At 41.1% G+C, this 14,024-nt stretch overlaps 1 protein-coding gene across 3 annotated transcripts in view; it reads right to left on the reverse strand.

The window, feature by feature from the left end:
* The window catches only part of myom3 (myomesin 3), a 55,403-nt gene that overhangs the window by 8,984 nt on the left and 32,395 nt on the right, over positions 1-14,024 (reverse strand). For all 3 annotated transcript variants that reach the window (XM_065957675.1, XM_065957674.1, XM_065957676.1), the window contains exons 15-26: positions 11,894-12,077; positions 10,801-10,975; positions 10,519-10,640; positions 9,180-9,367; positions 6,310-6,436; positions 4,448-4,629; positions 4,010-4,124; positions 3,177-3,333; positions 2,687-2,793; positions 2,344-2,388; positions 2,111-2,247; positions 256-400 (exon numbers count right to left, since the gene is read on the reverse strand). In XM_065957675.1, the coding sequence (XP_065813747.1) occupies positions 256-400; positions 2,111-2,247; positions 2,344-2,388; positions 2,687-2,793; positions 3,177-3,333; positions 4,010-4,124; positions 4,448-4,629; positions 6,310-6,436; positions 9,180-9,367; positions 10,519-10,640; positions 10,801-10,975; positions 11,894-12,077 (1,684 nt within the window). The remainder of the gene's footprint in view (positions 1-255; positions 401-2,110; positions 2,248-2,343; positions 2,389-2,686; positions 2,794-3,176; positions 3,334-4,009; positions 4,125-4,447; positions 4,630-6,309; positions 6,437-9,179; positions 9,368-10,518; positions 10,641-10,800; positions 10,976-11,893; positions 12,078-14,024) is intronic.

The raw sequence follows: 14,024 nt of genomic DNA on the forward strand, positions 1-14,024 counted from the left end.
TAGTTCTTAACTTCAGGGTCGTTGCTACAACTGTTCAGAATCTGCACATAGAAACAGACTACATGACCTCAATCGCAGTGACAGGCCAAAGTTCAGCCTAACACACTCTCTTTCAGGAACAAAAAACACCACATCAAGGTACAGATGAACATACTTACATAAAGAGAGCTGGTGTGATGTCCCACTAACACTGTGAAACCTCATTGGTTCTATTGTTTATCTTTATTACTTTTAATGGTTGAGTGAAGGGCTTACTTTGATCCACAAAGACCAAAGTGAACTGGTTCTTGGCGCGGCCGTCCCTCAGCTGGGCCGTGTACGAGCCCTGGTCCTCCGTAGAGAGCCGATCAAACAGGATCTCCACCAGACCTTTGGACTTGTCGAAGTTGATCTTACGGTGCTGCGGTGGAGCAAACAAGTAGTAAACGCACATACAGCACACGCCAGCTCGTAAGCAGACGGATGGCAGATAGGTACTGTATAGATGGGTTAGTTGTATAGAGGGAATAAAGTGTGAAGGGTGCATGAAACGAGTCTGAAATGAGAAACACACTCTGTAGATGAAATATTCCTCGTTTGTCGAATGCACACATACGCACACTGACACACAAACAAACAGGGACACACAGGAGCCTTTGAGCTCATTGCCATGGCTTTTATGTTCATCAAGATGAGTATGTGCCTCGCATGATGATGGGCCGCAGTGTTGGATGTGATTTGTAATGTATGGTGAGCCTAAGGGCCCTAATCAGCTAAATGGCTTTTGAATTCACTCAAACCTCAGCTGTGATCATTTAGAATGAATGTACAAGCAGTACTGCTCAGATGGTACTGTGATATTGGAAAATAATAGAATAAATGAAAATGAAAACACAGGCGATGAATGAAAGCGGCTGAATATAAAGCATGGGCCCCCGTCTCGCACCAACACGAGCGAGCGCGGACACACAAAGTGTATCCGACAGAGTTGTGAAACCACAGCAAACACACTGTGTCGTGTTTGTTTTTCCCTCTGTGGACACATCAGAGCACGGCTCAATAAACCTTGACGGTGGTGCTGATTATTTTTAGCCTGATGTCATAACACATATCAGCACTGAGCAGTTTTGTTCACATTCAGTTTATGCTCCTCGATGATTATAGTGTTGCTTTGTTTTGGCTCTCTACGATGGCAGGTGAAATCACTGTGTCGCTTTTCTCTCAGCGGAGGAACATTATTGTGTCAATGATAGGTAACAGTGTTCATGAAATTTGCTTTTTGTTTTGCTGGCAAATGGGGTGGGCTTTCATCTCGCTGTTTTATGACAGTAACTGATTTGGAGGTCGTTTTTGGAGGCATTTGAGCATCAAGTGCATACAAACTTCAGCCTGACTAGTGCAAAATATGACACAGGAAATACGCCAAAAGAGTGGTGAAATGTTCATCACAATGACTTCATTAACTCCACTGACTAGAGACTCAATATTAGGAGATGACAAACTCAGGATTTACAACCCAAAAAATGTTTGCTTGAAGGAAAGTCGTCCAAATGGTCTCTTCTTCCCTTGGCCTTTCTTTGACATCTAAACTAATCAAACACCTGTACCAGATTTTGGCCTCTCCTCCACCTTCAGCTTAGTATATCCTCTGTATTCATGTACTTTACCAACAAATTTCCGTTTTGAAATGAGAAATACGAAATTCAGGACCAAGCTTTTTTTTCCAATTAGCTTCTCAATATAAGAAAACAAAAAAACATACAGAAGAGTCTTGTTCTGTTTTTCATTTTGATAAAAAAGGGAAATGGAAAATGTTCCTTCTTTTAATAATAAAGATTTTTTTCTACATGTGTCTTGACTTCAAGTCCTTCTATTCCCAAACTAGGAACCATAAAGTGGTCGACTTGAAAGACAGGAAGGTGACGAGGTTGAGTAAAGTAAAAATGACCAGATTTGTCTGATAATATGGCTTTTTCCAGAATGTATAAACACAACAGATGTCTGGTGAATCTCTTCCAAATCCTGTGTATGAGAGGTGTTTTTTTTTTTAGCACTTGTTGGCATTATAATATTCTAACCCTGATAAGATATAATTGGTTGTGGCAGTATGACCTGCACAGTGGCTTCTCACCGGGGTACTGGAGATTTCTTGGTCATTGAAGATGAGACGGAGCTCAGCGTTGTCACTCAGACTCTCAGTCTGCAGCCAAAGACGTACGTCACCTTTCTCTGAAACCTCCACCTGCCAGCCGGACTTCAGAGCTATCACTACCCAAAAACAAAAAACAAGGGGCACCTTAGGAAATGCTGACTACAGGTGTGTGCAGATTGATTATAATACAGCACAATGTCGTTGGTACATACACGGGTTTCTGACTTCCCAGCTGAGTTCTTTGAGTCTTTCAAGGTCTGAAAAGTAGTGAAAGAGTTTTGGAAGGTTAATTAAACTTTGATCAGCGGTCACATTTTGTAACACAGAGGAACAATGGTTTGCATGACTGAGAGTTGATTGAAATCATATGCTTAGTTTAATGCTTAGTGGGATGTGTGACCTTGTGGAAGGCGTTCTGAGGGAAATGATTATTTGAAAAACTTGCAAAGCCTTCAAAATTAAAAGTCTGCTGTTCCTGCTGCCATCAGCTTTTTTTAAGAGACACAGCAGACGGCTGGGTTGTAATTGTGCTCCACTGTGTGTGTTTCAGTTTACCTTCAGCAGTGAAGTCGTAGCTGGACGACAGGTTCGGGTTGTCGCTCATCTCAACCGTGTAGAGACCCAGATCCTCCTCAGAGGGGTCTGTGAAGGTCAGCAGAGACCTGATGTACAAATTGAAAAACAGAAATATCAAGACCTAATCTTTCACTCTATTTTAATACCCCTCCAGCTCACAGCACAGACTGCTGCTCTATGTTGCCAGCCATCAGAATTCACAATATTTTTCTGTCCCAAAAGTGATATCCAATACCTTTCAGCCAACTTCACTAAAAATAAAATGATTGTTTTTCATGCAATCAGGACTGAAACAGTGTGGAACATTTTGAAAATTGGCATGTAGCTTCCCTAAAGCTACAAGACGGGATAATTAAAAGAAGCCTGCGCTCAGTGGAAACTCAGTGAGAGTCGATGCAAACTCAAGATTCCTGGATTTCAAAAAAAGTAAAGACACAAGAGTCAGAATTGTTTTCGTGAACCTCCCCACCTATTCTTCTTGGTTTCTGCCCGAACTCTTCCAGCGTCAACGGGCTCTGTGTAATTTTTGCCCCAGAGGAACTTGCTCTCATCGTTCATCTCATCAGCCTCGTATCCCAGAAATATGAAACCATCGTCGTCCACTCCAACCTCAATGTTTTTGGTGCCTGAGGATGAAAGAGCCGGCTATTATAAATTATAATTTCAGTATGGTCGGCAATTTGCTACAGACACGGACATTCACAGAATGGTAAAGAAGCTGAGGAAATTATTAAACATACTTATTATATGCTCTAAATCTAGTTTATAATTCATTTACTATTGAATATATATTTTGAAATATGTTAAAGTATGTCCCAATATTTCATTGGTTCCATTTTAATCAAAACACTTTATAATGTAAAAGTATTTCACAAATCAGCAAATAATCGAATCCATATTCTGGATGGGCATAACAAGGGCATTTAAAGATAAATAGTTCAGGATTTGTGGGAAAATTGCTTATTCCGTCCATATCAGTTTCATGGTTATCTGCTAAATACAAAGCCAGAGGCCTTTGTTAAGAGCCAGGCTAGCAGTTTCCCATTGTTTCCAGTCATTATGTTAAGCTAAGCTAACCATTTCCTGGCTCAACCACTATATATAATGTCTGGACACCACAGTGGTATCTTTCTTCTTGTGCAACCTTGGCAAGAAAACAAATTCTCGAAAACAAAGCGTAATTCTCGTAATAGAAGCCCACACTGCTTTGTATGCTACTGTGTTCAGTCCAGCTCCTCCTAAAGCCTTGGAGGAGTTTTTTTTAATTAATGTATTTGTATATCTTGAGCCCCAGTAACTGACCTGGTCTGGTCTCAGCTGTGACGGGCTCAGTGGGCAGGGAGGCACAGCTCACTCCAGCCTCATTGACAGCTGACACACGCAGGCGGTAAGTCTGACCCGCCTGAAGACCTGACACCTGGATGTCATAAGAAACACATCAAATATTTACTGATCAGACCCATAATTCATTATGATTATTCAATCATTCAGGCCCAAAGAAACCCAAAGGAATGACTTTGTAGACACTCTGAACTCCTCCTGGTATGTGACTTACTAGAAGAATGATTTACTGGCATTCACAGTTAATAAAAACTCTCATCTTTTACAACAGAAATTGTCTGCCCTGTTAAATCAGGTAAAGGAAAAACCCAAATTATAACTCAAGCCCTTTCATTGTGCATCAACTATGTCTGTTGTCTTGAGCTGGAGCTCGTAAACACAGCTTACAGCTTCGCTCACCTTGTAATGTGTGTCAGAAATGGGCTTTTCAGTTACAGCAGTCCAGTCGTCTGATTGGTCGCCCTGGCTCATTTCCAGCAAATAGCCAGTGACCGGGCTTCTTCCTTCGTACAACGGAGCCGCCCACAGCAGCACGAGTGAGTCGTTTCTCACCTCCCTGACCTCTACGTCATACGGACACGCTGAGAAAGAGAGAGGGTCATTGACATGGTGAATGTCAGAGTCAGTGTTAGTGTGCAGAGGAGCTTTAAGGGCAGAGTAACACAGCGTCTGCTCAAGATTTATAATAATGAATTAATAATTAATATGTGCCTGTAAATATTCCCTGAGTGGCCGTATCAAAAGCAACCAAACAGATTCTCTTTGTCACAAAGGAAAGTAAAACCAAAACAAAACAGAAAGTAAGCTTAATAACAAGCGACTTTCCATAATCTACCCCTCTAAACTTCATGCCGCCATGTGGTAGTTCATTTGCTTAATGATTTTCGGTCACTTTTAAATTATTAAAGGCACGGAGGAAAGCCCATTTTCCAAGATTAATGAGCTGCGCTTTAAAAGTGGCATTTGTAAGAGAGGCTCTCTCCAGCCTCAATATTAATGCCATATAGCTGTTATGAGTGGGGGCCAAAACTGTCGGGCTGAGCCTCCACATACTGAAATGACTGTGTGTGTGTGTGTGTGTGTGTGTGTGTGTGTGTGTGCTTATACAAACAGAGAGTATGTGTGTTTTTTAATATTAATCTGAAGGGGGTACTTCTCATTCTTCATTGTTTCAGGTTCATTTTGTAACGCAGACCTCTCTGTATATTGCTTTTTTAGAGTGTCCAAATGAGAGGAAAGAGAAGTACATAAAGTTGTTGATTTTTTTCATTTGCAGTTATTACCGTGCACTCAATGCAATGAGCTTTAAGAACAGCGGAGAGATTCGTCCAGTGCATTACAGACTTGTGTGGCCTGGGTTTGGCCTCTCAGGCTGATTACAGGCTGAGATTAGCTGTGAAGGCCCTGACACAGCGAGCAGACGGCAAAGAACTGGTAGCAACGAAGTCCGACTGTGGCGTCGACGTCTTTGTCTTGGCCAAAAAAGAACTACAGCCGACGGCCAACTACCACGTACGTTCTGCTTAAATATCAACAGCGGTGGGAAACCTAAGATGACCCATTCGGAGAGACTTTATCAGCTTCTGCTCTCTAACTTCTAAAGCAGTTTCAAACACAGCCACTTATACTTAGTAAATGAAGGGCTCAAGGGCCCTTCAGCAGCACAGACACTCATCATACATAATGCAACACATAATGATTTCCACGAACTAACTTTAGGCTATCACTAAAGCTATTACAGCAGCTTCTGTATTATGCTCTTGACTGCTGACCTCTGCCTCCATTTTGCAGTTTAATGGCATAATATGCAAATAGCCTGTTTTTTATTCTTGTACTTCATATTGACCTGGCTCTTTTCGTTCTGAGATGGCCAGATGGACTTTTAATGGAGCCGTTTTGAACAGAAATGGAATGTATGGGAATGCCTCTTACTGTTAATGGTATCCCAACCACTTCCCGATAAACTTTCAGTAATGTAAACTAAGTTTCTTTAGGAGGAACTGCAGCTCTTAATGGTAATGACAGAGGTTACTTCAAGTAAATAGACCACTCTTTTACCATTTCTCTGCTTAAATCTGTTTGTGCAAAGTCTATAGAGAATCATGTTTATGGTGGAAAAGACTTTTGTGTTCGCATGAAAAGCATTTAAGAACACTCTGATTCAAGTCAAGCTGCCCTCTCCTTCTCGTCTGTCACATATTAAGTGTGTAGAGATACCTGAATGTGTTTCTTTTGGACACAAACTGACATGTTCTCCTCACCTGGCTCGGGCATCGTCCATTTCTCACACAGGAACTCCTCACTGGCCTCAGAGGGCTTCCCGACGCCGGCCATATTGCCAGCTAACACACGGAACTGGTAGAAGCGTCCACTGGTCAGGTTGCAAACCTGTGGAAAGGTATCACACACGGAACAGCAGGTTACCTCCTACTGAATGATGATGATGACCAGAAAAAAAACCAGAAAAAAGAAACAGGCGTGACAGAATTTACCATTACAAAATTTATTTAAAAAAATGGAGGTTAAATGCTATATTAACATTTAATCTTCATATCTGAGGTTGAGTACAACACGTTGGGTGGAAATTTACTTAAACTCTTAACAATATTTTTTTTAAAGTGCAATTATTTTTGAATGAGACGTAATTACATGAAGTTTTCCATGATATAAGTAACACTTGGATTGTTTTTTTTTGCTGTTGTTTTGGAGCTTTTGGTAGACTTACTGCTACATTTAAACTCTATCTATTCATATACATTTTACATAGATCAGTCCACTCTTGCATTCTGGCTGTCTTTAAGAAAGACACGGAGGAGGTCAAACAGAAGTTCCCTCTTTGTACAGCACAGCTACATCCTCATGCAGTTACTTTACAAGGTATAAGCTCTGCTGCTGCTGCTGCTGCTGCCAAAGCATTTTTGACGCTGAGCCCCCTGGCGCTTTGGCATTGTGAAGAGAGGAGATTCAGGCGTATTGATCTGTATATTGATCCGTCTATTCACAGCCACTTACAGTTTGAGGCCTCTTTATCGCCTCTGTGAACAGCTGTGAACTTCTGCAGCTGCTCTCGGCTCCCTAATTGACACAACCAGAAGGAGCTTACTTCACTGTAATAGCATATCCTATCCAAAGGCCAATTTCCCCCCACCTACGGCCTCCTCCATCATCTCTAAATACTTCTCCAGACATATTAATAAATAATGTAAATGTTGTTATCAGATCAATATACAGTGTGAGGCAAGAAATGCAGAAGTCGTCTGACAAAATAAGAGAACGACAGTACACCTTTCATCCACTAGGTGGCAAACAGGCTGCATTTGACTCTAATATCATAATTACATCCTAAAGTTGGCTCTAAAACTGTTTGGGGTCAAGGGTCAGATGGTCTGTTTATTCACTCACGAGTTGAAATTTAAAGATCCTGTTGATTTAAAAACGTCATCAGTCATGTTTAAAGCCAGACAGAAATCTACAGCGGTCGTTTGTGTTTACATATAATGAGGACTTCAACTTCGAATAACTTTATTTATCCGTTAGGAACTTCAATAGTGTAAAAGAGCATCAGTGCGTACACAGCTCAGCACAAAAAAACAATATGGGTTAAAAAAAAGAATGAACATTCTAGTTATCTGGTGAAATGTATTAAAAGCAATAGGTCAGAAACGATTCATTGTTAAGAGAGGTTAAAGGAGTGGTGCTAAAAATAAATGAACAAATAGATCCTGAGCCTGATAGATGTGTCAGCTTGACGTGGCTCTCTCAGTCCTGAAGGTGAGAGATCTGTATCTGTGGCCGGACGGGAAAAGGTTTTAGACCGTAGAAGGACATTTAATTGTAAAAGTCCATACGCATGTACTACATTACATATAAAGAGAAAGTTCTTTTCCTTTTCAATAAAGGATTAAAATGTGTTATAGTGTTGTACTCAAGAAAAGGATATTTCAAAATGATATGCTGTTGAATTTTCAATCCCAAAAGAAACAAAAACACAGCAGGTCAACATCTGTGGTTTCTGTGCCTTGAAGCTGAAGTTGTGGAAGCTCTCGTGTCATTTACATTTTCCTGCACAACTCCAACCAGGAAAAGGAAAAACAGGCCTTTAGCCCAAAATCCCAGCACAATCAATATTCCCATTACTCTGATTCGCATGCAAGAAGCCAACGAGCAGATTAAAATAACAGCTCAAGAGGGAGGTATAGCAAGGATGGGAAATGGCTGAAATTGCTCATTTACCCCAAAAGGGGGAGCTGCGTATTCTCATCCTTCTTTGAAAAGAGGGACTTCAGTCCTCGACAATCTTTACTTCTCAATGTTTATGGCTAATCATGATGTATGCAGGGCCTCATTCATCTTTTCTCTAATTAGCTTTGCCCTTGTTTTTCCAGGAGCCAAAAAACAACCACACACATAACATATTTCAACAGTGTCTAATTAGAACCACATGAAATCTCCATGAGTCAGGTTAAAGATTTAACTTTGCTGCAGGTCTCCATGGACACTACTAGTTGCCTAGTGACACAGCCGCTGTGGGATGAGGGTGCTTTAGGCAACATTGCCATAGTTTTGAGGCAGCTGCTTAATGGAGAGATCATTTGTATTGTTACATATGAAAAGAAAGAAGCGCTTTTTTTCCTGTTTGCTCTCGTACTGTGACAGCGACTAGGATACGCTTTCATACATTATAGACTCTGTAGTTCAGTCACACCTTACATAAAAGCATTTTCTGAGTTACTTAATGCATACGAAATGAAAGGAAAAGTCTCGTACTCCTATGTCTAAACTTAGACATAGGAGTACGAGTCTGCTGCCACAAGGTCTTAATGCTTAACATTCAGCATGTGCAGAGCTTATTATGTTCACAATGTTAGTTTAACAAATTGGCATGCTAACTTATGCTAATCTGTCTGAACAAAATAAAAAGTACAGCTGAGGAACATATTTTCATTTGTTCCTAAAAAAAATACTAATTATAAAAAAGAAAACGTTACTCCAGGTCAACAGGTTGTGGAATTCATGAGGGATCCAAAATTCCCGGGCTGTTTCTCCAACCACTGTTTGAGTTATTTGAGTCTGAGTTATTGTTGAAGATCAGAACTACACTATAACTGCATCACGCTGCAGCATCACTGACCTTATACTGCCTCTCTTTGGCCGGCTTAACGTTGACCTCTCGCCATGTTTTCATGCCCTTATCTCTCTGGTCCAGGTAGTATCCACGTACAGGGTCTCCCCCGTTAGATGCAGGGGCCCTCCAGCCCAGCACCATCTCTGAGCCAGTGCACAGCAGCAGGGTGATGGCAGAGGGAGCGGAGGGAACATCTGGAACAGGCGGTGTAAGTGACAGAAGAGAGGTGACAGAGGAGAGAATCTCAGCAGGCAACACATTCTTGCTAAATAGACCGAGAAATGACTGAACGAAAACTCCTCGGCCCTCTAACACTTCCCTCTGGAGTAGCAAATTCCTAACTGTGGGCCAATATTAAGCTATTCTAAATGAGACTGAGGAAATATTCAGCTCATGATTCTATTTTATAAAGATGTATTCCCTGCTAAGAGTTGGACTTCAGCCATCTTTCCTCAGGTAATGGCTCAGTGGTGGAGTAGAGATGTGAGAATATCCCGGCAGTGAATAGCACGCAGAACTGAGTCATCGTTGCACTGTATTGCGTGCTGCTGAGAGCACATTATCTGAGAATGCAACGGAGGGAGCAAAGAGGGTCAGCAGCTCTTCCACAGACACATCTCTGCACTGCTCTGAACCAATAATAACAGAAAACTTTCATTTTTCACTGCCTGATCGTCATCTGGGGAAGGCTAAATGACTAAACATATGGATGTCGACATGTGGAAACTCTGTGGAATATGTCCTCGCTAGCATTACTTGAAAAGCTGTAATAAAGGGATAAAGGGATTTTAAATTTGAAGAAGAGTTTATGTGACGATAACCTCAACCTGTAAATATATTTTCACCAGCGCCTGGTTGTGATATAATACTCCGTCTGCCAGACAATGGCTGTAGCACATCTTAAAGCGGCCTGCTATCAGTCATTCAATATACCAAAAGACAAAGAAAGCATTAGTGCAAGATGCTGGTAAAATGAGTGTGGTGCTGAGTTTCAGAACAGGAGAATAATTCAGACTTCTGCAGCCAGCAATGTGTTCTGTGTGGAATTCCTTTAAAAACGGTGTAACTGAGGTCCAATGTAAACTTTTCAAGGTAAAGACTAGCATAGCAGTCACTAACTAATAAGCAGACTTTGAGAGTGGGGCACCAAGCAAATGTCCATCCATAGAACAACAAACAGTGGTGAGCTTTGTCCCCAATGCTTATTACGTTAGTAAAAACTTCACTTCTAGAACCAAGATGTACTCAGTTTATAAAAAAACATCCGACATTTTTTGTGTTTACTTTTGTTTCCTTAAAGAAATGTTTTATCCACTGGTCTCGGACTTAGCTGACAGGTACTTACGAATGGCTGATTTGACGAGGATGGGTTGAGACTCGTCTGAATAGTTGCTGTTTCCTGCTCGGCTCACGGCCTTCACCATGAACACGTACTCCCTTCTGGTTTTGAGGCCATGGACGGTAAATCTGAGGAGGAGAGAGTGAGCATCTTCAGCTTCAAGTAGATTTGGAAATGTTTCAAAGCTGTGACTTTTTATTGGATTTCAAATGAAATGTAGGCCCCAACTCTTGAACCTGCAACCATTGATCAGAAACATGACAAGAGAACATCTTCTTTCCCAGTTACCTGTTTTGGCTAATAGGCTTGTTGTTGACAGTCTGCCATTCTTTTTTGCCAGTTTCACTGTAGTACAGGTAGTAGCCCAGGATGTCGTCTTTAGCCTTTGGTTCCTGCCACTGGAGCAGCACTGAGGTGTCTGTGTCTCTGAAGGCCAGGACAGAGTGAGGCGGAGCTGGCACAGCTGACGGGGACAGGATGAAAAGTCATCAAGTTAACCTTTACTGAAATAATTGCAGGATGGAAATAAACTAAAAGACATAAACCAATCCATAAATACCTAGATGTTTCAAAATGTGCAGAGGGCTTTTAGAAACAACACGTTTTATCCAGTGATGCATTTTAACTTCATATTACTTTTTTTTTGGTTTTCTTTCTCTCAAGAACATGATCTGACAACTTCTTGCTCAACAGAAGTCCCCTTTTCATATAGTAGATGGTTGCAATATTAAACGTTTAAGTGCATATACAGCTCAAATCGTTTTTTTTTTTGTTTTATTTAGCTTGTATTTAAAGATAGATTGAGCATATATTTCCTAGCAGAATATAATATTGAATATATCCAAAAGTAATTCTGTTCAATCGTCACTTGTGGGCCTCCATACATGTGTGGTGGTGGCTGTGTCACTGTCCCCCCCCCCCCCGAGATGGCCTCCTTTCTGTTGGACAGGCAGATGCCAAACACCAGCTGTCAGCTTGTGCTATCTTACTAAATCATCGTCTCTTCCATCACAACAAATGTAATATTCTCAGGTAGCTTGCAGTGTAGGTACAAGCAGTTAACGGATACGCAGAGTCTGGCTATCAACCAATGCAAATAACTTGAAGTTTCAGGCTGTGCATAGAAACGTGATACTGCAGGTGACTGCTGGCCTGGGTGGGTGTTCTCACAACTGCTGTCAGAGGCAGTGGGCGAGCGCTTCGGGTGGCGATCAACACAGGAGGAGGGGACCAAGTGAAATGTTGTGTTTACAAGCTTCTGACTGTACCTTTAATATCTCTACAAAATATGGTAAACATTACCTGTTGTCTTGCATGACAGCAGTGTACAACAACTGTAGTGGAGTCATAAATCAGTAAAGTACATAATACAGTTTCTCACCTTGTGGCTTGCCCAAGGAGATGGGTTGAGTCGGCTCAGAGGGGTCACTGACTCCGTACTTGTTGATGGAGCGGACTCTGAAGCAGTATCGCTTGCCCTTGATCAGGTCAAACACCGGGAACCTTGGAGAGTTTACCACTGTGTCCAGACTGGCCAGCTCCCAGCTGCTCTTCCCTTCCAGGGACTGATCCGTGACCAGTGTAAGAAAAATGCGAAGATGATTTCAAAAGATGAATTCATCTCAGGGCTGTGCTCATTATTCAGTGCCCTTCAAATATGCTCGAGGATTCAATTTGTACCAGAGTGAAGGGCTGCCGAGACTGCCAAATACTCTTTAAAAAGTCCCATATTTCATTTAAATGTGCACACATACTCCGTAGTTAACTTACGATCCTCTAGTCTTAAAGCAAGCCGCTTTATGTACGGACAAGGGCATGAAGGAGGAAAAGATTAGCGGTTCAGAAGAGATGGGCAGAAAGATTTACAGGCAGAATAATAAATAAATAATAGGCAGACTTTCTCAGATGAAACCCAAAAAATGAGTGGCCCATGTAAAAGCTTGACGACCAGTGACTCATCTGGAGATCTTATCTTCACTTTTCTCAGAAATAATGGTGCTGTATAGCAAAATACTCTTTCCAGTCTTTGTATTTCCATCTCTGAATTGCTGTTAGAGGTGGGGGGGAAACCTTGCAATAGAAAAGTTCATAAGAAAGAGATGGGTGATTGTAAAGTGCTTGCTCAAGGGCGATAGGAATATTTGAAAGTTCCCTTCATTAAATGAGCGGAAGTGAGGCAGTAGACTTTAGTTATTTAAGAAGCCTCTGACAGGTTTGACAGTTTTATTAGCCTGGTAACTAAAGTCCAATAAAAGTCTGTTTCCTGTGGCGGTTTTCAGATTATTGGAGCCAGAAGCTGTTGGCTGTCTGGGTTCATATTGGAGAGCTGAGGCCCTTTTATAGTTGAAAAAGAAAACTTTGACGTATTGGAAGAACACTCCTTGTTATTCTGGTGACAATTTCACTTTGAACCTCGTGTTGAGGGAAAACATTTCTTTCGGGAAAAAGATAAACAAATTAAAATAAGATTTGACTTTTGACTTATCTTTGAAAAAAATAAATAGACCTTGACATTTCTGATCCAGATAGTTTGAAATCAAGATTAAGATAGAAGGAAACCTCTTTCAGGTTTCATACGACAGACAATTAAACCCCTTGATGTTGCTTTTTAATGCCATGTGTCAAAGCACTTGGCGTTAAAAAGAAACATCAAGGTCTGTTGATGAGTTCACAAGTGTGTGTGTGTCTGTGTGTGTGTGTGTGTGTGTGTGTGTGTGTGTGTGTGTGTGTGTGTGTTCATGTGTGTCTCTTTGATTAGTGCTGCGGTCCAGGGCCTGCTGTTCATTTGGCTCACGTTCCAGCGAAGGATTGAACAAACTCAACAAGCCTGTGGAGGAGGTGATGATGCAAGAACATTGATCTGTGTGTTCAGTGGGTGTGCAGGTATTACTAACTACAATGGCAGTGTTTTTGTGTTTTAATGTATTAACACTTGTTTGTGTACCTGAGAGTTAGAATGCATCTGATTGTATTGTATTAGCAAAAAAGCATCACAGTGTACTTCTCATCACTTCCTTAAGGTAACACCGGACCAAACAGCAAACACTTTTCCTACTTTTAGATGCATTTCATATTTAAAGTCCACTCAACAGTGTGAGTATGAGCATTTTTGACAGATGATAAAACACCTAATAACTATTCTACGGGGTTTACAAATATTTAAAAAACAAAATCGAAATAAATTGGAATCATACAAATCATACATGAAAAAAGTTTTTTGGATAAATGACAAAAACTGTTTCAAGGCTTCAAGTCTCCTTCCTGCAGCAGCACATCACCTCAGTGACCAAAGATGAATCTTTACAGACAAATTGCAAGGGAAGCCTTCAACTTGTGCAGTAAAGTTTAAAATAAAAATCTAGTTGTTGATGATTATAACAAAGAAGAATGATATTGATATTTTGCAGGCACCTCCTAATCACCTTTTTATCACTTTTTCTGTGACAATTCAGCTCAAGTTTAGCAGCCAGCCCTAGAATGGAGCAGCTTTTTATCCCTTACATATAGTCCCA

This window comes from Labrus bergylta, chromosome 8 (genome assembly GCF_963930695.1).
Source record: "Labrus bergylta chromosome 8, fLabBer1.1, whole genome shotgun sequence".
In the NCBI taxonomy this organism is placed as follows: domain Eukaryota; kingdom Metazoa; phylum Chordata; class Actinopteri; order Labriformes; family Labridae; genus Labrus; species Labrus bergylta.